Below are 26,621 nucleotides of genomic sequence, written 5' to 3'. Positions count from 1 at the left end.
ATTGAAATTACTCTGATCAGCCGATCAGTGGTCATCATACAACGACCGGAATAATCAGCAATGACCAGCCACGACCAGATACACTTTAAATTCTAAGTTAATCAAGGAAACGTGATGAATTGCCTGTTATAGATACAAATCGATTTTCCTCGTATGCTATAGGGTAGGCGACATAGCACCGCCACCGCTAATCATCTGACTCTGAAATACAGATTGGAGCAGAGGGTTGACTCACCACCAAATCGAGCTCGAAGAACAAGAACGTGAGTAAGAAAGTGTCTTTCGTTACATCTCAAATTCGACGTTTGTATTGAAGTTGACGGCTTGTGAGGGGTAATTTAAATAATTTCTATATTGACCATTAACGTAGGTAAGTTAAAGTTGAGTATTATCGTCGCCTTTTATTTACCTAGATTAATGAGTAGGCTTGCCTAATCATAGCCTAATGAATAGCCCTTGCGCCTTGCGTTCAGTTCATTATTTATTTTTATTGTTTGTTTTTGTTTTGTAATTTTAAAAAGATTCTTTTTTCGACTCCTTTTCATTCTCATCCTCCATAATTATCCATTTTCTTTACCATCTCGTCTCCATCCTTCCTTTAAAAATTGTTAACAGTAAAAATAGACCATTTGTAAAAGTGATGACCTGAAATTATTCCTCCTAAGTCTAAGCCAAGCCCCAGCTTATTTATGGTATAATAGTATTAGTATTAGACCAAATAGTCGGAAATTTGACCTTCTCATGTCATGGTAGATCTCTAGCTGTGTGTTTCGTGATGACGAGTAAATGCCTTGTAATATTATTGATCACCACATAATATTCACATAGGTAGAGAGAGAGAGAGAGAGAGAGAGAGAGAGAGAGAGAGAGAGAGAGAGAGAGAGAGAGAGAGAGAGAGAGAGAGAGAGTTTTAATGAAGTAAGACTTAATTGATTTTATAAAGAATGACAGTATTTTAGTTTTAGATTTCATTCACCACTTGAAATTGTTATATATATATATATATATATATATATATATATATATATATATATATATAATATAATATATATATATATCAGTGTTGGTGGGTACTTGTAGTTACGAGAGTGCACGATAACGTTAGTTAGGGCTAATATAAAATATGAATGGATTCACGCCCTTATATGGCCAAAAAACGTTTCTGTTATCCAAGTCTTCAGTCGGCATACTATGTCCGTAAAAGATTTTACGGACATAGTATGCCGACTGAAGACATGGATAGAAGCAACAGAAACATGTGTTTCGGCCATATAAGTGAGTGAATCCATTCATATTATATATATATATATATATATATATATATATATATATATATATATATATATATATATATATATTATTAGCCGTATCCCGTGCCTTAAATTATCCTTCGCGTCGTCTTATGAAGGCACGGGATGCTGCTAATAATATATATATATATAATATGAATGGATTCACTCACTTATATGGCCAAAACACATGTTTCTGTGGCTTCTATCCACGTCTTTAGTCGGCATACTATGTCCTTATAATAGTAATTCCTCCTCCTTTCCCCCCCCCCCCCCCCCACATCCCCTCCTAAAAAAAAGAAGAAAGATAGAAATATCAGGATCCTTCAAAAGTGGAATAAGTACCAACTATTTATAGCTGATTGCTACACAATAGGAGCGATGAGTTTTTATGTGATTATCTCAACTTGTGAATTGATAAATTCGTAGTTTGTTGATCGGTTTAGAATAACGTGAATTTTAGACAAGTAAGAAGTCCATTGCCAAAATGTATAGATTGATCTACAACTGGTATGATTATGTCATAGTCATCATTGCTTGCTACCTTCTGGTTAGCTTGTTAATATAGGTATTACAAAGAACTTTCTGTCAGATCTAATTGATGTAGCTGTCCAATCACTGCTGGATGAACTGCAACACCCGACTCCCCCCCCCCCCCCCCCCCCAAAAAAAAAAAACAAAAACAAAACACCCCAACAAAGAATACAAACCCAATACCCCCGCCCAAAAAATCCCCCAAAAACCCCCCAAAAAAACAAAAACACAAAGAAAACAACCCTTTGCTGAACTCAAGGCTGACACTAATATATTTGATTGTTAATCAATTACTCTACCAGTTTAGCTGTTGGACTCACTTTTGAAAACATAAAATAATAAAATTCCCTTTATTTATCCTATAGGGGAAATTTATCCCTAGGGTCTGTTCCTAGTTAAGACTGGAATTACCCAGGCGTCAGCCGCAGTGCAAACTGAGCTAGGGCGAGGTGACTTGCTCAAGGCCATACAGCGCAGCGGTGGGTGATCAAACTCTCTACCTTTCGGGTACGAAGCAAAGACCTTACCGCTGAGCCACGCTGCCCCTTCAAAGGAACAAATTAGGGAGCAGGCACTGGTTTAGGATAAAGAACTGAAAAAGTGTGTATGAAACAGTGCCAGACAAAGCAAGATGCTGGCTAATCTTTTGGGATGTTTTTTTGGGGGTTTTTTTTGGTATTTTTCTTTCTTGTTTTGTCAGGCTCTGTTTCATACACACTTTTTCAGATCTTTATCTTAAACCAGTGCCTGCTCCCTAATTTGTCCCTTTGAGGGGGCAGCATGGCTCAGCTGTACGGTCTTTGCTTCGTACCCGAAAGGTACCGAGTTTGATCACCCACCGCTGCGGCCTCACTTTGATCCATTAAAAGGGTTTTTGCTTTACCGATAATCATTCCATTTCTTTAATTAAATTAAACCAAAAAAAAAGAATAATATCATTTGATGGTTGCCTGGTGACAACGAAAATGATGTGCTAACTGCTAAAGGTAAAATTGTTGGACTGATATGATATATTCATGTCTTCAGTTGTAAAAGAGTCTTGTTTGCGAGAGGCATTTTGAACAATGACAAGAGTTCAATCAAAGATGGCTAAAATATAATCAACATGCTGACAATCCTTATCGGATGTTGTCTCTACATCTGTTACAGTCAGATTTTCTATAAGAAAATAGACTTGCTTTCAACCAAGTAGTGTAGGTCATAAATAAAAAAAAAGAAGACGAAGAGATGTTTATTTTAAAAAAGTGATACTTGGCTGCTAGAAGTTGTGGACTGTAAAGAGTAATAATAATAATTTTTAAAAATTAATATAACAGCTTCAAAAAAAGAACCGTGTATGGTATTTTTTGAATTTTTCATAACAAAATTGCATTTGAACTGTGATTTTATGAATTAATACTGTTCCCTGGACAAAGTTTTTGAGAAGTAAAAAATGTTGTTTTTAACAGAGTTGCAATTATCTGAAGTGAGTTGTGTATGATGAAAAATAAAAGATAGCAAAACATATGAATGACTCAGGGTGTGGCCACATAAGCGCATTAGTTCTCCCAAAGAGATTAACTGTCAGGCAAATGTATAAGAACCACCCATCATCAGATCCTATCTATCAGTTTGCTATTTCCACACTGTATGACAAAATCAGAACTTGGAAGTGTAATTGTGTATTTATATTAGATAACAATATTTAACATTTACAATTAAACAAGTAAGTGTCAAAGTTATTTTCCAGATTACTTTTAAATGGAGGCTTAAAAGAAATTCATAAAAGCACCAGGAGATTACAATTTCCTGTTACACATCTTTAAGACAGTTGAATAATTTTTATCCTCTTTTCGCTTTTTTTTCTTTTCTTCTTTATTTTATTAATTAATTAATTAATTTATTTATTTATTTATTTATTTATTTATTTATTTATTTATTTATTTATTCATTATTATTTATTTATTTATTTTTCATTTCTTCCTTCTCTCTTTTTACTATATATTTTTTTTAATGATTTTTCTTATAAAATAAATATTGTAAGGCACGGTTCAACATGATTGCTTATTTACTACCTCACAATCTCGTTATCTCTTATCTGGCAGTCCAGTTTGTTTGTACCCATATGGAGAGATAGATAAAGTAATGCTGATGGTTTTCCTCGGATCCGCGATTTTTGAGTCAGAGGAGGAATGTCCTCTTTTTTTAAAAAGTTATATTTCCCTCAATCAAATGTACTGGCAGTGAGAGATTTGATGTGTGGTGGAACAAATAGGTGCAGTTTCCCACTCTCTAGAAGTTAGTAGAGTATCAATGATAGTTTATCATCTCAATTGCTCTAAAAATGTGTGTGTGTGTGTGTGAGGAGGAAGGGGGGGGGGGGGGGGGTGCTGTAAAAATAGTGGGGCTTAAAGACAATCATTTAAAATTTTCCTCCCTTTTCAGTTTTGGCACCATCAGCACTGATAAAGGGAGTAAATGTGACTCATATATATAAGGGAACAGCACTATGTGTACGTGCATAACATCTCTAGGCACTTCTTGTTTTTGGTTGAACCCATATATATAGTATGTGATTGTTCTCCAAATACTAGGTGATGAAAAATAATGTCTCATGGGTTTAGAGCCACAAATGCGCTGTTCAACTTGTCTTATTCAACACATTTGATTTCAATATATTAAAGCTCTAATTTGATTTGTATAAAACTGTTAAACTGTACAGTCCATGTTTCTGGGTGGGGTTCCTGACCTCCCATTGTGGGCAGGGAGGCACTTGCCGTGCCTTTTATCCCCCTATATCTGTTTTCCAACATGCTTTCTGTCTTTGTCTTGGGATGAGATTACTTGGTTTTGTCTTGTCCCTTGGCCGGATACCCTAGCTGGGAGGGAAACGGTCTAATGTATAGTTAGTGTTTTTGGGAGATAATGTTTTTTGCCTTGTAAATCATCTCTCTGTTATGCACTATATTATGTTTTGTTTACATGTTGTATATATGATTTGTAAACATTTGAGTGTATTCCTCTTATTTGGATCTTGTGCTGGTGTCTGGTTGAGACTTTTAGGTGATCTTAAACTTCAGTACATCGATAGTGTGCTCTTGGAATCTATTATTATTATTATTATCATCATCATCATCATCATCATCATCATCATCATCATCATCATCATCATTATTATTACTATTATTTATTATTATTATTATTATTATTATTATTATTATTATTATTATTATTATTATTATTATTATTATTTTTATTATATTATTATTATTATTATTATTTAGTAACAAGGAATAAACAGCTGTATCTGCAAATAGTATTCAGAAATACTTGAAAGTATAAATAAACATTGAAAATGAAAATGAATTCTATCACATATATGTATGCTGTAAAGTAGTGTAAAATTTTACAAAAATACTCCAATAGTAAAAAGATTTGAAAAGAGACAGTCGTTAGTTGTTTGAAATGCTAAACAAAAACAAACAAACAAACAAATGCAGATTATTTAAAGATAAGGTCAAAAATTTATTAGTATTTTCAAAATATAAACATCTAAAAGCACAAGGTGGAAATTGTTAAGTGTTTTTCAACTTTCATCCATATTGACAATAAACGGCTTGTTCTAGTTGATATATAAACTTGCTCAGTGTACAGGCTCTTAGATAACCACGCCTTTCTGACAATACTCATAATGTAAACAATGGCAGCAATTGGTAAACATAGCAAACGGCACTTATTTTAATATCAATAGTATGTGTCTAAATAAAATACCCACTGTTCTACCAATTGATCAATAGAACCAACATAGAAAACTATGTGTAAATTTAAACGTTTATAATATGATCGAGAAAATCGTGTGATAACTAGTCACCCATTTGGCGGTATAGAAACAATAACAATGATCAAAGAGAGGTCTATACCATTCGTCTTATTGTTTATAAACAACCAACTATGTTTGTCCGAGCAAGCACATGTGAAGGTGTATCACAAATTCCATGTTTTGATTGGTCAAAAATCTACTGGTTAATTATCTTTTGAGCTTAGAATTAAGTATTTCTTAATCAACATTAGAGGTAAAGATTATTTAAAGACATGAGTAGTGAGGTACATTTATAAGCCTGTTTTTGGTTTTGTTTGAAATGTTTTAAAAATTTCCCCAAGACAATTTCTTTCCCATCTTAGGGTTCAAAAACTTACTGGAGTTAATCAATGTCACTTGCAGTGCAGCACTAAGTCAGTTGCTTTTCATGTTCAATGAAAAATGAAAAGCAATGAAAACAGGGCTCAAATACTACACCATTATGTGACAAGATGCCAAATAGCAGCCATTATTATTGTTAAAAGAAACATGGTTTCTTTTGACGTATCGAGATAATAGATTTGTGAAGGGCATTTAGGTCAAGGACAAGCAAATCGAAGAAATATAATTTATTTTCAATTTTTATTTTGTGTTGGACAATGTTGTATATTGCATTTTTGCTACTTCAAAATAAACCATATAGGACAAACACCTCAATCTAATTATAAAGATTCATAAATAACGATTAGTCAATGGAACAATTCTGGCACAATGGTTTTGTTCTTATTCAACAGCTTTCACTGTTTCAGAAATTAAACATACCATTGAAAGTTATTCATATTTTAAAAAATTTTTGTCATTGCAGGACAATCACTAATGGCTGACCTGTTTGTTGCCCTTCCTCCCACCACAGCTTTCAATGCTGTCATCTTCGGTAAAAACAGCAATAGACCTCGGTCTGAAATACAAGACGTTCTTCAGATCCCTGCAGCAGATTATGCTGAAGGAGAAAAAGTGAAGGTATGATTTTTTTAAAACAGGTAGTCCTTCAGAGCCTTTAAGCCCATGGACCGGAGTTTATCCCTGTTTCTGTAGAGTGAAACGGACAATAGCAAGTGCTTGGTATCCTTTGGATAGGACGCTGGTCTATTGCAAAGTACTTTCTACCAGATCTAATTGACCCAGCTACCCAATCACTGCTGGATGGACAGGGGGATCTGAAAAAATCTTAACTGCACCCAGGATCGATCATGGTCCCTTTGTGTGTGAAACGAGTGCTCTACCAGCTGAGCTATCGGAACCCCCGAAAGAATGATTGCTTTTATAAAATTGCGTTGCAAGAGTTTTTAGTGTGTAATGATTTGATACTAATTTACTGTAATTGTCACCGTTCTGATTATTGCTCATGCTTACAGCAACTTGGCCCCTATCAATACTGTTTATTTCTTTCCACCATCCCAAAGTATAGATAGAAACATCTTTCTTTCATCCTGATTAATATGAAAATCATATGGTCAAAAAGAGACAATAAATATCAACTGAGGTTTAATAATATATAGCCCTTTTATATGTACATTTTATTTAGGCCATAAAAATTTCGTTAAGCACAAGGACAACTCAAGAAAACTTGCTGTTACCGTTGTTTTAAAAAGATGGATTTGGTGAAGAAAAAAAAAATTATGACCTCCGCCATGAAGGAATATAGATCATTCATTAAACAAGATGTCTGATGTCAACAGGAATCACCCGTGTTGTCTAAGTGAGTAAATTGGGGGTGAATAATCTTGCCCAAGGAAAAAAAACGAAAGCGGAAATCGGGGCTTGAACTCAGGACCTTCCGGGTCACAATGCAATGCCTTAACCACTCAGCCACTTCGTGAAGAAAGAGAGAAAAAAAATGACTGCTTTGTTATATTACCTGCATCTGAATGTTACTCAGAGTCGACTCAATTCTGAGTATTTGTATTAAAAAATGGAGAGGGTTGTTGAATGTGTTTAGGCTATAGAGTGAACTCATGAGAAAAGAGAGGGAAAGTAAAGCTGAAAGCAAAATGATGCAGAGTAGTTTGGAGGGAAAGACTAGCTGGCTGGTAATCTTTGCAGAAGACCAAATTAAAGTAGATGGACAAAAAATGTCCTGCCTTATATACCCCCTATATTGTGGTGTCCGGGGTCCCTCAACTGTGCGAGAATAGCACAATGCCAAGCCAGCAGGTCGTAAAAAGCGACTAATGGTGTGTGACTCCCTCCGTTTTGAGTCACCTGGTCCTCCAGGTTGGGGGTTGTAGAAGGGTAACATCCCTTCCGTAAAACTCAAATTGTTACAGAAACACGGGTGGACAAATCGAATCCTTTTTTTTTTTTTGCTTGGGTGACCAAAGAGTTTAAACAATACACACGTAGATACCCAAGCCTCTCGGACAATCGTCATAATGGATACAATGACAGTGATTGGTAGATACAGCAAACTACACAGATTTTACTATCTATGGTATGTGCTTAAGTAAATATCCACTGTTCAACCGCTTGATCAATAGAACTAACACAGAAAACTATGTGTAAGTTTAAACTTTTATTATCTGATCGAGAAAACCGTGTGATAACTAGTCACCCATTTGGTGGTATAAAAACCATAACAATGATCAGTGATTGGTCGATTTCATTCACGTTACTGTTTATAAACAAGCAACCATGTTTGTCCGAGCACGTGTGAGGACGTGTCACAAATTCCATGTTTTGATTGGTCAAAAATCTACTGGTTAATTTGCTCGGGATAGAGAAGGATGGAAACTGTTTGTCTGTGGCCTATACCCTGATCCAGGGTGAAAAAAGCAATGATGATGATGATATTGACAGACTTAAGTAACGTTTATACGTCATCTTATGTTTATTAATATTTTTTTTCTCTGATTTAATTGATTTTTTAAAAAATTATTCAACAGTGCACTTATATTGAAGTGGATCAAGTGCCTCACACACATGCAGTAATCCTGAGCAAACCAGCATGGATGTGGGGTGCTGAAATGGGAGCCAATGAGAAAGGGGTTGCTGTAGGAAATGTTCCTGTGTGGACCCGACTCAATGGTCCTGCAGACGTCAAGCCAAAACTGCTTGGAACAGATATTGTACGGTATGAGTAGAAAGTGACCGTTTAAGTTTATCTGTATGCTATTAAGAAAAAATAATAGAATTGCGACATTTTGACTTCAATATCAGAACTTCATGAGCCTCTCGAAGTCATTAAAATTTAAAGTTGCTGTTAATAATTTTAAGGTTCTATTTAATCTTTGTAAGGGTTAATTGTTAATTTTTTTAAGTTAAAAAAAGCGACTACAATTATTTTTTTTTTTGTGATTATCATCATTAGGTTGTTCATTTGGTTTCTTCTATGTTAGACCACAGAATATCGTATTGTGTAAACTAACCATTCACACGTGATTGATGCTTGTTGATTATTGTTCACACGTTGCTGGTTGAGGAGGTGGAGTCAATGATTGGACTGGATAGACAAATAAGTTACCTTTCTGACCTTAGTTGGAAGTGTTAAGGTGTTTTAAATTGGATTATACACCAATCGTTTGTCCATTGAATTGAACTAGTAGGTAGACACTGGGTGGGGATCCTGACCTCCCATAGTGGGCAGGGAGGTACATGCTGTGTCTTCTATCCCCCCATACCCGTTTTCCAATTGTTTCCTGTCATTGTCTTGGAATGAGATTACTTAGTTTTGTCCTGACCCTTGCCGGAGTTCTTGGCTGAGAGGGAAACAGTCGAATGTATAGTTATAGTTTTGGGAGATGATATTTTTTTCCTTGTAAACCATCTCTCTGTTATGCATTGTATTGTGTTTAGTTTACATATTATATAATATGATTTGTAAACATTTGAGTGTATTCCTCTTAGTGGGGACCTGTGCTTGTGTCTGGATGAGAATTTAGGTGATCTCAAACTAAGTACACTGATAGTGTGCTCTTGGAATTTAAATCTGTTCCCTATTTGAATCAATTCCCCTTTGTCTGCCTTATTCTTGGATGCTTTAATTGTAATTCTAGAACTTTTTACTATCCCATTTTCTTCCTTTTTACTGGCGCTGATATGACCTTAATGTGTTGTAAGCGCCGTAAAACCCTTAAAAACAAAAAAAAAAACATAGTAGGTGGATAGAGGACGTTGATCAGTGTGATGCTTGGATTATACAGTCATAAATCCTCTATATTGTAATGCCTTGTTCCCAAAATAAGTGTTCAGACATGGGAACAAGATTTTTTTTATTACGGTGTACAAATGAAGAAGAAAAAAAAAAACTGTCAGATAAAAGACTGAACAAGTGAGTATGAAAGTTACCAGACAAAGCAAGAAAGAAAAATACAAAAAAAAAAAAATCCCAAAAAATCAATCGACCTCAACTGTCCCCAGGCGACATGTCTAGATATTAGAGACATCCGGATTGTGGATCTGGATTAGGTAGACCTGACTAGAGTTGTACACCATGCAAATGAACAAATTGTCATTGTTTAAGATACTCCTATATATATTCAATATTCTATCATTAGAATGGAGATGGAGAGAAATAGTTTCTTCCTTGGCAGCTTGCAAAAAATACCATCTATTCACCAGCAACAAAGTTTAGTGAACTCTTTTGCTGTTATATTTCAACTTCAATCTTTCATTCGTCCTTAGTGTATCTTTCATTGTGTTTTGTTGATAAAGGGGAAACTCGAAACGTCCACAGTATCTGTCTTCATTTAATAAATTGGAGCTTACATTTTAATACTTATCTTTATTTTTTCCTTCGAGCTTCAAGCATCAATGTTTTCATTATTTCAACTTGGTAAGATGAAATCAATGCAATTAAACCTCCCACCAATAGTTTCGAAAAAGAATAGAAATCTGTGCAAAAACAATCTAATCAAGATGGAATTTTGGATATAAGGGGGTATAAAGACAATATACAATAAATTGTTTTAAAATTAATTAAGGTTTATAATCCAGTTTCTCAGTTTCAGCATTACTCTAAAACAAAATTTTGTTTCAAAAACTAGAATACCTATAAACACACACAATGTAAGAGTTATGGAAAAAATATACCCTGTGATTGATGAAAGAAATCATGATTGTATCATAAAATCGTTTTTAACTTATTAACTGTTACCACAAATGCTCATTATATCGACCTCCAAGATAATGGCACAATATTGCTTGGTAAAACTAAGATAAAATTCCCTTTATTCATCCCCAAGGGGAAATTTGTCTATGGGGTTTATTCCAAGGGAAGACTGGAATAACCCAGGCATCAGGCGCAGTGCAGTGCTGCAAAGTGAGCTAGGACGAGGTGGGTAGTAGAACTCTGTACCTTTTGGGTACGAAGCAGAGACCGTATTGCTGAGCCACGCTGTCCCCGAAAAAAAAAAAAAAGATAAATTGCATCTAAGCATTTTTGGAGGATGGTTTCATGAATTATAATTAAATTGACTATTTTTTAAAATGACAGGCTAGCACTGGAAAGAGCCTCATCTGCAAGAGAAGCCGTTGACGTTGTGTCATCTCTCATAGTGTCACCAGGGCAGGGTGGGTCGTCTACTGAAGAACCAGGGAAAGAAGGCTGGTGCTTTCACAACAGTTTCCTCATTGCTGATAGCACAGAGGCTTGGGTACTTGAAACTGCTGGAAACTTGTGGGCTGCAGAAAGGATTGAAGGTTTGCTTCTTTTTAAAAAATGATATCACAATATCATCAGTCAATTCCAATAACAGTATAATGACTCTATTAACATTATCATTAAGTAGAAAAGTATTTGGCATACAATCTCGAAATACTTTTCTGCATTTTGTGTTGATTGTTTTTATTGTTTTTGCTATTTGCTAAAAAGGTTTTGAGCCTGAAGCATCCTGTGTTTCGTATATTTATTTTTTTTTCCGAAGCTGCTATGTATTCATTTCTGTTAATTACTCTTCGTTAAGAAGATGGATCAAATTTTTTGTAGTGTGTATGGTGTTTGTTTAAGGTCTGGTAAACAGATGACCAAATGAAGGTGTTCCGAAAAAGATGGAGAAATGCAGCTTCATTGAGAATGTGGACAGAAACTACCGTGAGAACAAACCTCAGACACTCCTTAGGGCATTCTCATTAAGTCCTGTATATTGTTTCTCATAGTATTGTACCACAGTTTCTCTTGAAGCGTAAATTCTGATTCTAGGTCAAATTGTTTATGAATGTCTGCCCAGAACAAATACTGTATGTACAAGCCCAGGGTGTCCAGGCAAGTCGGATAAGTCGGTTTTTGGTCGGATGGCCGTTGGTCGGTCGGATAAGTCGGATTTTGGTCGGATAACAGATTTGTAGGTCGGATAAATCAAAATTTGGTCGGTAAAATTGACGCAGGTTGGCAGTTGCAAATAGATCAGAGCAAATATCAGAGCCTATAAGGCTATTAACATTGAAAATGCTCGCTTTGAAGGCAAATAAATAAAAATTTAAATAAAACAATTGTGAGTAAAACTCCAACAATCACAATAGCCATTCCTATAACACGAAACACTCAACGGATATTGGTGCCTCTATCTATGAATCTGTTCGGTTTAGCGGCACATGTAGGGCTATTGGTTTGCATTAATGCAGGAATAAGGGATGAAGGGAGTCGGCATGTGAAGATGAAACACAACGATGACGTAGTACATAGGAGTGTCACGATGACGCTGGTGCTTGTCGTGCAGGTGTTATTAACCCCTTAACAGCGACGCTGATTTTTCTTTTTTTTTTTTTAAATGTTTCATCTCTATTATTTTTAATGGAGAATAAACAGTTTTTACCTAGAGAGCAGTAATATTGCTACTCAGATTTCAATTATCTATAATTGCACTGCAGTTACTTGTCTTTTGATGAAAACGGTGATTTTGTGTTGGACCAAAGTAAGATCGAATTACGCCTTTAAAGGGGTACATTTTAAAGCGTTTAACATTTTTTTTTTTTTTTTTTTTTGGGTGCGTGTTGGTGCAATTAATCCTTTACCAGTGGCACTGATTTTTTTGTTTTCAAATAATAGTTTCCCTTTATATTATTTTTAATTCAGAATAAATCGTTTATACATCAAGAGCAGTAAAATGGCTCAGGCTTCAGTCAAACTAGGTATATAATTGCATTGTCATTACTGTCTTTTGATGAAAACTGTTAGATCAAAGTAAGATTGAAATTCGTCTTTGAAAGGTTAAGTTGTTAATTTTCGATTTTATTTTTACAAACATGGCTTTGTTGTTTTTTTTTTGTTCTTTTTTTTTTTGGGGGGGGGGGGGGGGGGGGGGGGAAGTTGGTTACTGTCTGGCAAGCAGATTACTGTACACATATGCACACATAATAAGAGGCATCTAGGTCACAAAACAAGGCATCTAGGTCTCGTTTGTGCTATAGCAGGAAACCAGGTCGAGAGATTCTCACAAAACAGGGTTCTCGCGGCCTCCTTAAATTCACCACCACATCACCGTCCCTACCACCACCACCACATTGCCATCCCTACCACCACTAATGCAACCACCACCACATCACCGTCCCTACCACCACCACCACATCGCCGTCCCTACCACCACTATTGCAACCACCACCACATCACCGTCCCTACCACCACCACCACATCGCCATCCCTACCACCACTAGCCCGCCTGCAACCACCACCACATCACCATCCCTACCACCACCACATCGTCATCCCTACCACCACCACATCACCATCCCTACCACCACCACTACTGCAACCACCACCACATCGCCATCCCTACCACCACAACTGCAACCACCACCACATCGCCATCCCTACCACCACTACTGCAACCACCACCACATCACCATCCCTACCACCACCACATCGTCATCCCTACCACCACCACATCGTCATCCCTACCACCACCACATCACCATCCCTACTTTCACCACTACTGCAACTACCACCACATCGCCATCCCTACCACCACTACTAGTACAACAACCACCACATCACCATCCATACAACCACTACTACAACCACCACATCACCATCCTTACCACCACTACTCCAACAACCAACATATCACCAACCTTACTACAACTACTACAACAACCACCACCACTTCTACAACAACCACCACATCATCATCCCTATCGCCATAACTGCAACCACCACCGCCACATCACCATCTTTGTCACCACTACTACAATCACCATCCCTACCACCACTACTACTACTACAACCACTACAACATCACCATCCCTATCACCACTACTACAACCACCATCATCACATCATCCCTACACCGCACATCACCACTTCTACTAAAAACACCACTACCATATCACCATCCCTACCATCTTTACTACGACCACCACTACATCACCATCTCTAATGCCACTACTACAACCACCACATCACTTCAGATTTTGGAAAAAATATAGCTGAGAAAAGGCAGCAAAGACAGAGCATTTGAATACCATGAAATTTATTGTTCAATCAAATGCATTGATGTCTTCAAATAAGTTGAAGTAGAAACAGTAGTTAAGGAGCTGAGTTGTCCCCACTAGCGGAGAAACTTATGCGTCAAAGGGATAATTATTTTAATCCTTGAATTTAAAAAAAATCGCCATGAAAGCTCATTGAATTTCAAAATGGAATTGCTGTAGGAACCCTGATAAACGATAGCAATTCTTGCTACAGCTCTACCATACACCAATCAAAGGATTGATAGGTACTTTAATAAAAATGGACAACTTGACCAATGTCCAGTCTTGAAGAAACTAATAATTATAATTTTGATATTGTCTCATTGCAATGCAGATGACGAAAGCAGATTTTTGATCAACAAGAAGATCACAATAATAGAAAACCTTGTTGAAGAGTCATTGATAGCAAGACACTTTACTTGCCAATTCATTAATGGAGAGAAAGTTTCTGAGGATGTGGCATCCCCTGACCTACTGAAATCATGCAGCAAAGAATGGCTCGGGTATTCTAATGGCCTGAAAGAGAAGAAAGAGAGTTGGGATATTCTGGAAAAAGAGACCACCAGAAAAAAAAATAGGATAAAGTGATGCAGCTAAAGACCAAAAAAAAAAAAAAAAAAAAAGATACTTCAAAATGACATAATAATCTGATCAAAACTGCAGATAACTTTGTTGAAAAAGCCGGAAAGTCATCCTCAACAATGTAACATGATCTTTTGGTCAGGGGCAATGTATATAGGAGAGGCTGAAAATGTAGAAATAAGGATGGTCTTGCTTGAGAAATAGCAAGGAAAGAAAAGTAGTTAGGCTAGAAGCCTAGTCTGCCATTGTGTATATAAGATAATAGAATCTAAAAACTGATTGTGTAAATAGAATAGAATATTTTAGTGTGTGTATGTGTATAATGTGAAGGTAGGCCCAATATTATTTCTTGATATGAGTAACCAAAATTGCTAAGCTACTTGGCATAGTCAGCCTCGAGTCATGATATCCTGAATTGTTCTTGCTTTGGAATTCCATCAAATGGTAAGATTGATAGTATTATAAGTAAATGTCTGGGAATTTTCGACTTCGTGTCATTTTGTAATGTCTGATTGCGATAAATTGTGGTAGGATTTTTGCTTGGGCTGGTAGGATTTTTTAATGTCTCCGATACCTGGACACCCTCAAGCCTCACAGAATTTTGCCTTTGACTTGTGGATAGAGGACAGTGAGACAGACAAAATGATACAAAACACAATACAATATTCAAGTATCAAAGTCCTATTCATACAATTTTTTGGTTATCATTTTTGTTAATTTATTATTCTTTCAGGTTTACTGCGTTAATGAACAGACATTGCTACCTTATGAAAAATCATTTTAAAAAGAATGAGCACCAGTTCCTTTCAATAATTCATTGTGTTGAAGAAAAAGGATTGTTCTAATGAAAAAGATTAAAAAATAAAAAGATATTCATCCCTCTCCGCTCCTGTGATCAAAATGCATATAATTGCCGTCAGAAATTATTTTTAGTTTACAACTCTTTTTTTTTTTAACCATTAACACGGATTCCAAAGCTGGTTTTCTGTATATTTATGGAATTCAGTTGGCTAAAAATATATTAAAATTTTCCAATCACCTGGTGAATGCAAGAAGAAGAAGCTTTGATGACAGACGTCATCAGGAAGGTATTTGGCGTAAGTCTGGACTTGAAATTCACAAGCAAATTTATAAAAAAGCCAAAAATTATACCAATCAATTAATAGTCAGTACCAAGCGGCAATATGTGAAGGACACTCTGATAAAAAGCAAACTTGACTCGAAAAAGCTTTATAATACTGTCAAAGAAATGATCACACCATCGAATACAAATAATTTACCAACAAATACATCTCCAAAAGAACTCTGTGACAAATTCAACACCTTTTTCATTGAGAAAATTTCCAACATCCGACAGGAACTAGACAACGACAGCCCCACAAATCTACATCCCAGCACGACATCACGAGTTGAAACAACAAGCATGACTTCACCAATGAAAACAACAACAATGACAAGGCACGTGACATCGCCTGGAAGATCAACATCAACGGAAGAGACACTACAGGAGGACACAACACTTACCTGCACGACACGACCAACTAAATCTATGAACACCTGTTATAAAATGTTAACGTCGTTTGAACCCGTAACAATAGAGGAAGTTAAAAATATTTTGTAAGATATGCCTAATAAATCATTCCCGCTAGATAAAACACCAACTTGGCTCATAAAATCATGTTCAAATTATCTTGCTCCAGCAATTGCATCTATCGTAAATGAAAGTCTAACGTTGCCCGATTTTCCAAATATGCTGAAACATGCCTTGGTTAGACCCTGAAGAAAAAAGCAAATCTTGACTGCAATGAGTTAAATAATTTTAGACCTGTGTCAAATTTAAATTTCATTTCAAAATTAATCGAAAAAGTCATTGCTGCTCGTATTATTAACCATCTAGAGACAAATGCCTTAAATGTTAAATTTCAATCTGCCTACAAAGCCTCCCATAGCACGGAAACGGCATTACTTAAAGTTTTTAATGATATTGTAAATGATATAGATAATAAAAGTGCTGCGATGCTTGTTTTACTAGATTTAAGTGCGGCATTCGACACTATCGATCAAAATTTACTTTTAACTAGACTACGTGATCAATTTTATATCAGTGGCACAGCTTTGGGCTGGTTAAAGGAATATTTGTTTGAAAGAACTCAGTCAGTAATTATAGAAAACCATGTATCAACTCCATCCATATTAACGTGTGGAGTGCCTCAGGGATCTATTCTCGGCCCTCTCCTTTTTACAATGTATACTGCTCCCCTCTCTCATATGTTATCCACTTTTCCCATTGATTTTCATTTTTATGCTGATGACACTCAGCTGTATACAAAACTCAATAATGATCCAGAGCTGTCATCAGTATCTGTTATGGAAAATTGCATTGCCAACATAAAGGATTGGATGAAACTAAACAAACTTAAATTTAATGATGACAAGACGGAAATGATAATTTTTGGAAATAGGTATCAACTCTCAAAAATATCTACAAATGAGATACTAGTGGGTGAAAATGGTATTAAACCTAGTTCTTGTGTGAGAAATCTTGGAGTGTATTTAGATCAAGGGTTATCCATGGAAGATCATGTTAAAAAAATATGCCAATGTTGTAACTATCACATTAGAAACATTGGAAGAATCAGACATTATATTGATGAAGATATTACAAAGATGCTTGTTAATTCGTTTATTACTAGCAGATTAGATTATTGCAATTCCCTTCTCATTGGCTGTCAAAGTAGATTAATTCATCAACTACAAAAAATTCAAAATAAAGCGGCTAGACTTATAAAATTAACGAAAAAAAGAGATCATATAACACCAGTTCTCCAGGAATTGCACTGGCTTCCTGTGAAGTATAGGATAGAATTTAAAATATTGTGCTATGTTTTTAGATGTCTGGATGGATTGGCTCCTGAATATTTGCAGGAACTGATTAAAAAATATGAACCCACTCGAAATCTAAGATCATCTCAGTCCCAACTTCTAAAAGTTACCACCTCAAAATCCACTTTCGGTGAAAAAGCCTCTTCATTCATAGCTCCACGCCTATGGAACGCACTTAGTCCTCGGACAAAGTCCTGTGAAAACTTATCATCTTTCAGGAAATGTCTGAAGACTGAGTTGTTCCGCGAGGCTTATTTTTCATGAAATGGATGTTGCTTTGATTCTGTTTTTTGTATGCATGCTTATTATGTATCATGTAGTGTCGTGATTTTTAATTTTGTTGTTTTTAAACATTTTTATTTTTATTTTTATTATGTAAAGCGCCGCAGAGCACGATTAACGTGGATGTTTAGGCGCTATATAAATTCATTATTTACTATTTATTTATTTACTATTTACAGACTCAAGTCTTGCAGGAGATACTGAAACTATAGACTATACCTATCACCTCCATCTATTTGACACCAGAAAACAAGTACTAAGATAAGATCTTTCTTGACCGATTGTTATCCTTAACTATTATGTGATTTATTTTAAAATAAATACATAATGACTTTTTACTAAAAAATAAAATTAAATTAAATTCCCTTTATTCATCCCCAAGGGGAAATTTGTCTTTAGGACCCATAGGAAGACTGGAATAACCCAGGCGTCAGCCGCAGTGCAGGGCTGCAAAGTAAGCTAGGGCGAGGTGACTTGATCAAGGTCACACAACAAGGCGGGTTGTCAAACTCTGTACCTTTTGGGTACGAAGCAAAGACCGTACCACTGAGCCACGCTTCCCCCTGGAGTTCAGTATTCAATTCGTAAAATATTTCCCCCTGGTTCGGCAACCCTGATTAATAACTCCTGTTTTTCATTTTTCTAATCTTCAGGTGGTGTCAGGAATGTGTCGGCTGAACTCAGTTTAAGGACAAAATTGGATCTTACACATCCTAATTTGATTGAAGAGGCCAAGAAACTGAAGTTGTATGCGGATGATAAGGGACCGTTTGATTTCAGAGCTGTGTTTTGTGCTCATCAGCAAGGCAAGGACACACCCGACAACCATTCAGATCGCTATCGCAATGGAAAAGAACTCATGGAAGCTGTCATAGCAAAGGGTATGGTCTAGTGCAGTGAAAAATCATAAAAATCTCATCGCATTTGAACTTGTTATACGGCAATAATCTTTGAGGGGGGGGGGGTTTCTTTTTTTTTCTTCGGGTTATACAGCACCTGATACACTTTTAAGTCATTTCAGTGCCAGTAAAAGGGAAGAAAGGATAGGTAAAAAAAGTAATCTAGGTTTACGGTTGAAGCACCCTAGAAAATGTAAAACAAAGGGGACTGGTTGACATATGGAACAGATGTAGATTACAAGAGCCTACTACTATCAATGTGTAATAAACAAATATGACTATAACAGCTTCAAATAGGAACAAAATACCAAACATGGAACATTTCGGGACGTACAAAATATATAGTCGTTGATCTGGTTTTTTTAGTAATGTATTTGTTTTTATTGTTTTTTGTTGTTGGATGAAGAAGGGTTTTGAGCCCGAAATGTCCCGTGTTTAGTTTTTTTTTGTTTTTTTTTTAAAGTTGTATTCATTTTTGTTTATTACTTTTTACAGTCCACAACTTCTAGGAGTTTAGTATTACTAAAACTACCAATATCCATGTGCTTTGTTTGAGATCACTTAAAAGTCCCATCCAGACACAAGCACATGATCCCACCAAGAGGAATACACTCAATTGCTTATAAAACATGACTTTCAAAAAAAAAAAGCATGTTCCCGTACATAATAGAGAGATGATTTACATGGAAAAAAAAATATCATCCCCCGAATCTAATGCTATACATTTGACTGTTTCCCTCTCAGCCAAGGACTCTGGTCAGTAACCTCATTCTAAGACAAAACCAGAGGGCAGCTCAGAAAACAAAAATGGGGGATAGAAGACACAGCAAGTGACCTCCTGCCCACCTTGAGTGGTCAAAGACCCTGCCCCTCCCATAGTGGACAGGGAGGTACTTTTTGTGTCTTCTTTCCCCCTATATCTGTTTTCCAATTGATTTCTGTCTTAGTCTTGGAATGAGATTACTTAGTGTTGTCATGACCCTGGCCGGAATCCTTGCCCGGGAGGGAAACAGTCGAATATATTGTTATAATTATGGGAGATGATATTCCCCTATATCTATTTTCCGAGTTGCTTTCTATCTTTGTCTTGGAATGGGATTACTTAGATTTGTTCCTGCCCTGGCTGGAGTCCTTGACTCGGAGGGAAGTAGTCAAATGTATAGTTATAGTTTTCAGAGATGATATTTTTTTCCTTATAAATCATCTCTCTGTTACGTATTGTTAGTAATGTACTTTGTACACATTTGAGTGTATTCCTCTTAGTGGGATGCTGGTGTCTGAATGAGATTGTAGGGTGATCTCAAACTAAGTACATTTATCGTGTGCTCTTGGAATCTACATCTGTTTCCTATTTGAACCAATTCCCCTTGGTCTTACCTTTTCTTGGGTGCTTTGATTGTAAATTTAGAATATTTTGACTTTTCCATTTTATTATTTTTACTGTTGCTGATGTGAGCTAAATGTGTCGTAAGTGCTGTAAAACCCTTAAAAACAAAAACAAACAAAACAGAAAAATGTTGTTGTTTGCATCGTAACGAATGGGATGATTTTCCTGTAGTTGGTAATGAGAGGGTTTTTGAGCTTTTTTTTTTTATATAGCGCAATATCCACTAAATGTGCTCAAAGCGCTTTACAAGGGGTCCCTGGTCAACAGCAACATTTAACATGTAGGACGGGACATGCCGCCTATTAGGCGATCTTACGATTTTTTGGACAAAGACAACGCTGTTAACGGCTAGGTACTCATTTTATACCCGAGTACAGTGAGAGAATGTGAGTAAGGAGTCTTTTCCAAGGACTCAACTATGCGCCGAGCGAGGCTCGAACCCAGGACCTTCCGATCCGAAATCAATTGTCATAGCACTAGACCACATAGCCGCACATATATGCAAATCTGACATCCGAACGTACTCATAGGTCTAGTTTTACATTGTTGTAATGGACTATATCGCATCATTTTTTGAGATTTCTATTACAATGAGCTCATAATGGGATGATTCTCCTGTAGTTGGTAATGAGAGGGTTAAAGGCTATCACTCAGAATTTTCCTCCATTTTCCCTTTTTGTTACCATAAACACTGGTTTATGGCCATAATCTATTAGAGTTAATACCTTACAATATTTACTTTCAGACAAATTCACGTACCAGAACATGTTCAAGATTTTGAGAAATGAGGATAAGGGAATTTGCATGATGGATCGTGGTTTCATAACGGCAGGAAGTCATGTATCCGTTTTACTTCCCAGCTCGTGTCCGTCTCCAAGCGTCCATTGGTTTACGGCCACCCCGACTCCATCCACTTCTATCTACAAACCGTTTTTCTTTGGACCAGGGGCTGAAATCGGCACCATAACTCAATCTCCTCCCGCCAAAGCAGAGAATGGAGAGAAAGAGAAAGGCCATACTCTTTATCGAGGGCATAAGAAGTTGATTGAATTGATGAATACTCACGAGGACAAGGCAATTGGTGTGCTAGAACATCTGAAAGAGCTGGAGAAAAAGTGTACGGAGGACGTGGATGAAATCATCAACACCTACCAGGAGGCCAGTTTTCCCAAACTGAGGCAAATCTTTCAACACATGGCAACGATGGAGATTAATTTTTACTTGTAATTCAGTTGTTTTTGTTTTTGTTTTTTTTCTAGAAATTCTTGATTATCTTTTCTTTATTATTTTTAAATCTTAAGAATTACGATAGTTTAAAATGTTTAATATTTTGTCTACATTTTTTTAAAAATGTTACTTTATATGATTCTGTAGATTTTCACAACTTGTCTATCTTTCTTTCTTCTGACTACATTTCATCTGTTAGTTTTAAACACGAAAAAAAAGAATGAATCAAAAATCCGTACAATGCAAAACTTGATAGTTAGTTAACACTGATTCCCTTCCATAGTGGGCAGGGTGGCACTTACTGTCTCTTCTGTACCCTTATATCTGTTTTCCAATTTGCTTTGTGTCTTTGTCTTGGATGTGATTACTTGGTTTTGCCCTGGCCCTGGCCATATTGCTTGGCTGGGAGGGAAACAGTCAAATGCATAGTTATTGTTTTGGGAGATGATATTTTTTTTCCTTGTAAATCATCTCTCTTATGTATTATTATGTTTGTTATTTTTAATGTATAATGTAAGCATTTGAGTGTATTCCTCTTTGTTGGATTTTGTGCTTGTGTCCGGATGAGACTTATAGGTGATCTCAAACTAATACATTGATGGTTTGCTCTTGGAATCTGCATCTGATCCCTATTTGTTCCCAGTTCCCCTTTGTCTTCCTTTCTCTTGGGTGCTTTAATTGTAATTCTAGAACTTTTTACTATCCCATTTTCTTCCTTTTTACTGGCGCTGATATAACCTAAATGTGTTGCAAGCGCCGTAAAACCCTTAAAAACAAACAAACAAACAAGTTGAACTCAAACTAAGTACACTGATAGTGTGCTCTTGGAATCTTCATTTGTTCCCTATTTGAATCAACTGTAAAACCCTTTAAAACAAAATAAACAAACAACACCGATTTCTTGTGTTTGAGACAATTGTGAATGGAAGATTTTTGTTGTTGATGTTAGGGGGTGGTAATTGCATATGATTTGATCTGATTTGAACTCATGGTAATGTTTTGCTATTTTTAAACTCAAAAAAGTATAGATATTGTATATAATCACCCGCGCACTTTTGAGAAAACATGCCATATGGCTGAATAGTATGAAACATGACAAAGTGGGCAAAAAATTACCATCTCTCCCACAGAATAAATGGTAAAAAGTATCAAAGGTCCCAAAATTGTGTGATAAATTAACGTTCATTTCAGAGGTGTTGTAAAACAGAGACAATCATGGAATTATAAAAAGAGGTACAGAGACAATCATTTATAATTATTATGCTACTCTGTATTTAAATACGGTGTCCTCTGTAGTTAAATAGTTATGTTATATTATTTTCATGGGTTTGATTAATGCTGATTCAATACTCTACACGTGTAATATCAGTAGAGGTTTCTAGTTTTTAATCACCTTTCTTTACTTTAGCCCTTAACAGCCATAAAGCCCACGAAGCCAGATCTTATCCCGGTATCTATAAATGCTTTCTTCTACCTTTTGGCTGGGACACTAGTCTATTTTAAAAAATACTTTCCACCTGATCTAACAGACCCAGCTACCAAAATCACTGCTGGATGAACAGGAAAATTGGAAAAAATCTTGACTTCATCCAGGATTGATCTCTATCCTTTTGTGTGTGAAGCGAGTGCTCTACCAGCTGAGATATTGGGACCCCCCTATCTTTAATCACGGTTGACCCTTTTTTTTTTTTTTTCTTTTTGAAAACATATCCGCACACTGATAATTATGATATGATTTATTTAATTATAAGCAATTTTAGAATCGTAAATGTTTGCATAAAATTTCTATTGTTATTGTTGTTCTTTTTTTTCTTTTCCTATGTTTTATTTTCTGTGATAATGTGTCTGATCCCTCTTTAAAAAGCTTCCTTTCATTCCGGAATATATCGGAAAAATATATTATTGCTCCCAAAATACTCACCGGCATAAGATGAAGTCAAATTTTTTTAAGAATGATTTCAGTTTTTTTTGGTTTTTTTTTTTTAGAGAAAGGGCTTTTTGAATTTATATGAAATAAAAATAATTATAACATGAATTTTCTAAATTGATAGATTTACAAGCTTCTTACTATTAAACCAAATATCTAGTTCTTTTATAATATGAAATGCCATATAGCTGTTTAAAGTATTAATTTGTATTCAATCCAAACGTTATATATACCGTACAATGCAAACCCATTTATACTTTTTTTTCTCAATTATTTAATCAATGGTTGATCATTGCTTTCACTTTCACGATTTATACTACAATGCAATCCTTATTCGACAGATGGGCTTTCTATTGGAATTACCTTTTTAAAATACTCATGAGCCACAATTCCACTTACTTAAGTGGGTGATTAACGGCAGTGTTTTGATCTCTGTTCCCTACCGGAGAGAGGTAAACGTATACGGTTCCTTTTATCCCCCAATATCTGTTACTGTTACCCTTTTCCATCTTGCTTTCTGTTCAAATCCTGGAATCAAACTATTTCGTTTTGTCTCAAGGGAGGTAATTTAATGTATAAATCTGTTTTTCTGTGTCGAACCATTTTTAAAATTTCATTTATTTATTTTTTAAATCATATCTATTGCATCTCTATGTTGTGAAGATATTTGTCTAAAATCTTGTGACTTAATCACAAAAATAGATTGCTGCTGGGATTTACATTTATTCTTTCTCTATACTCAGGTGTGGTCATCTGATCTTCCATGATGGGCGGGGGCAGGCGGGGAGGGGGGGGGGGTAGAAAAAGGTAGAAATACTCAGTGGCTTGTACTTATGGACCAATGATAGTCAAAAGCCTGTGAATATCCTTCTGATGAAATATGACATGAACAGAATTCTTTTATTTTAGAAGAATGTCAATCAGTTGTTGATGGTCCTGTAGTCACCTGTGTTAGGAGGACACCTGTCATCTGCATTTTTTGCCAAATTGGGACCTAAAATTTGCTGCAAAAAAATCCCCAAAAAGACCAAAATTTGCCGAGAAGAACTAAGCATTTCAGTAAAAATTAACACGCGATACCGAAAAAAAAATATAAAAGACAATTTATTACATTTGAGGAGGCTACATTATGAATAGCGTTGTTACAAAGATTTTAAAGGATCATTATCCGTAGAGAGTAGCTTCCCTTGGTTTGGGCCCAGGCAAAGCTGCAACATTTCTCAAGTTTCGCACTTTTTTTTCGTTATTTTGTTTTCGCTTCTTTTTTTTCTCAAAATTTGCCACGCGATTTGCCAATTTTCCCAAAATTTGCCACGATTTGTCAATTTTGGGAAATTTGCCAAAATTTGCGGATCACCCTGATATTTGCGGCCGCAAAAAATGCAGATGACAGGGACACTTGGCTCAGGAAGTCTTACACACAAGTTTGACTGTAGGGTAATTAATTTGTCTATTGTACCCGCTTCTTTTTTACTCGTATGAAATGACCTTAAAATTTTCCCAATACTGTAAAGGTAAAAGCTCTGAAGAAAAAAACAAGCGGGGATGTACAGAGGAATTAGCGAGCAGGTGCTGGTTTAATATAAAGATTTTTAAAAATTTGTATGAAACAGTGACTGGGTGTGGTTCCTACCTTCCATAGCGGGCAGGGAGGTACTTTCTGTGTCTTCTATCCCCTCTTATCTGTTTTCCAATTGCTTTCTGTCTTTGTCTTGGAATGAGATTGCTTGGTTTTGTCCTGACTTTGGTCGGAGTCCTTGGCTGAGAAGGAAACGGTCGAGTGTATAGTTATAGTTTTGGGAGATGATATTTTTTTCCTTGTAAATCATCTCTCTGTTATGTACTGTTACTCTTTTCATTTTTACATATGATTTGTAAACATTTGAGTATGTTCCTCTTGTGGGATCTGTGCTTGTGTCTGGATGAGACTTTTAGGTGATCTCAAACTATGTACTTTGATAGTGTGCTCTTGGAATGGACATCTGTTTCCTATTTGAACCAATTCCCCTTTGTCTTACCTTTCCTTATGTGCTTTAAATGTGATTCTAGAACTTATTACTATCACGTTTTCTTCCTTTTTACTGGCGCTGATATGACCTTATGTGTTGCGAGCGCTGTAAAACCCTTAAAAACATAAAAAACATATGAAACAGTGTCAAAGCAGGAAGAAAAATACAAAAGAAAAAAAAAAACCATCCCAATAAAAATCGGTCTTCCTACCCAGTCGAGGAAGACGGATATTATGGGATGTTTGTTTTTTGCTTGTATTTTTTATTGCTTGCTTTGTCTGGCACCGTTTCACACATACTTTTTCAGATTTTTATTCTGTGGACAGAGTCACTTGTAGTTCTTCTTGAGAATGAAGGACAGTTCGATAGGTCCCATAGTGGGCAGGGAGGTACTTGCAGTGTCTTCTATCCCCCTGTATCTGTTTTACTATCGCTTTCTGTCTTTGTCTTGAAATGAGATAACTTAGTTTTTTCCCGACCCTGGCTGGAAAGGGAAACAGTTGAATGTATAGTCTTGGAAGATGATATTTTTTTCCTTGTAAATCATCTCTCTGTTATGTACTGTTATTTTTTTATTTAAAAAAAATGATTTGTTAATATTTGAGTGTATTCCTCTTAGTGGAGACATGTGTTTGTGTCTGGATGAGACTTTAATATTGTGCTAAGTACTAAGTACTTTGATATCGTGCTCTTAGATTCTACATCTGTTTCCTATTTAAACCAATTCCCCTTTTCTTGGGTACTTTAATTGTAATGCTAGAACTTTTTACTATCCCATTTTCTTCCTTTTTACTGGCGCTGATATGACCTAAATGTGTTGCAAGCGCTGTAAAACCCTTAAAAAACAAACAAACAAAAGAGTTCGATAGTCAAAAAGATACAATATTATTTGTTGATTTTCTCAGCCATGCTCTAATTAGAATGTGCAATACAAACGACTAATTCATTATGAAGCTTATCATTATTTTACACAATTCATTTGAATCACAGTTTGACTTAACATATTTTGTCTTAACACATTTGTTACAGTGAATGACATAATCAGTCGGATGGTGATAAGGTTTGAACTGAGATTTAGTTTGAAGTCAATTTATATCAAAAATGAGTTCTTGTCATAAATGATTAAATCAACCCTTTTAGTACATCTTCGGGAAATATCAACGCTTACTTTCACTTCTAAATATTCTTTTACAGCTAGTCCAGTTGAAAAAGTTTGAAATTTGAGAAAAGTTACTGGATACCTTTCCCATTCATCTGACCATAACTTCATGAAAAATCACCCGATTTACTTCAAATAAAGATTGAAATGCTCTGAGGAGCATATTTTTTCAGAAAGTGCAAAAACAAAAACAAAAAAAAAA

The 26,621-nt window shown here is 35.8% G+C and overlaps 1 protein-coding gene across 3 annotated transcripts; it reads left to right on the top strand.

Annotated features, from left to right (window-relative positions):
- On the top strand, positions 1 to 26,621 carry LOC144964392 (secernin-2-like). 3 transcript variants are annotated; one of them, XM_078898579.1, is made up of 6 exons: positions 1 to 263; positions 6,467 to 6,621; positions 8,544 to 8,731; positions 11,093 to 11,298; positions 18,465 to 18,692; positions 20,843 to 26,621. In XM_078898579.1, exons 2-6 carry the CDS (start codon positions 6,478 to 6,480, stop codon positions 21,322 to 21,324), a joined length of 1,248 nt encoding a protein of 415 aa, XP_078754705.1. In that variant the 5' UTR covers positions 1 to 263; positions 6,467 to 6,477; the 3' UTR covers positions 21,325 to 26,621. The 3 variants fall into 3 exon arrangements, with proteins under 3 accessions (XP_078754705.1, XP_078754706.1, XP_078754704.1); XM_078898580.1 differs by lacking the exon at positions 1 to 263 and adding an exon at positions 2,251 to 2,302; XM_078898578.1 differs by lacking the exon at positions 1 to 263 and adding an exon at positions 3,427 to 3,528.

This window comes from Berghia stephanieae, chromosome 2 (assembly GCF_034508935.2).
Source record: "Berghia stephanieae isolate SIO BIC M18660-M18661 chromosome 2, UCSD_Bste_1.3, whole genome shotgun sequence".
Taxonomy (NCBI): domain Eukaryota; kingdom Metazoa; phylum Mollusca; class Gastropoda; order Nudibranchia; family Aeolidiidae; genus Berghia; species Berghia stephanieae.
This window is presented reverse-complemented; position numbering and strand designations above follow the sequence as displayed.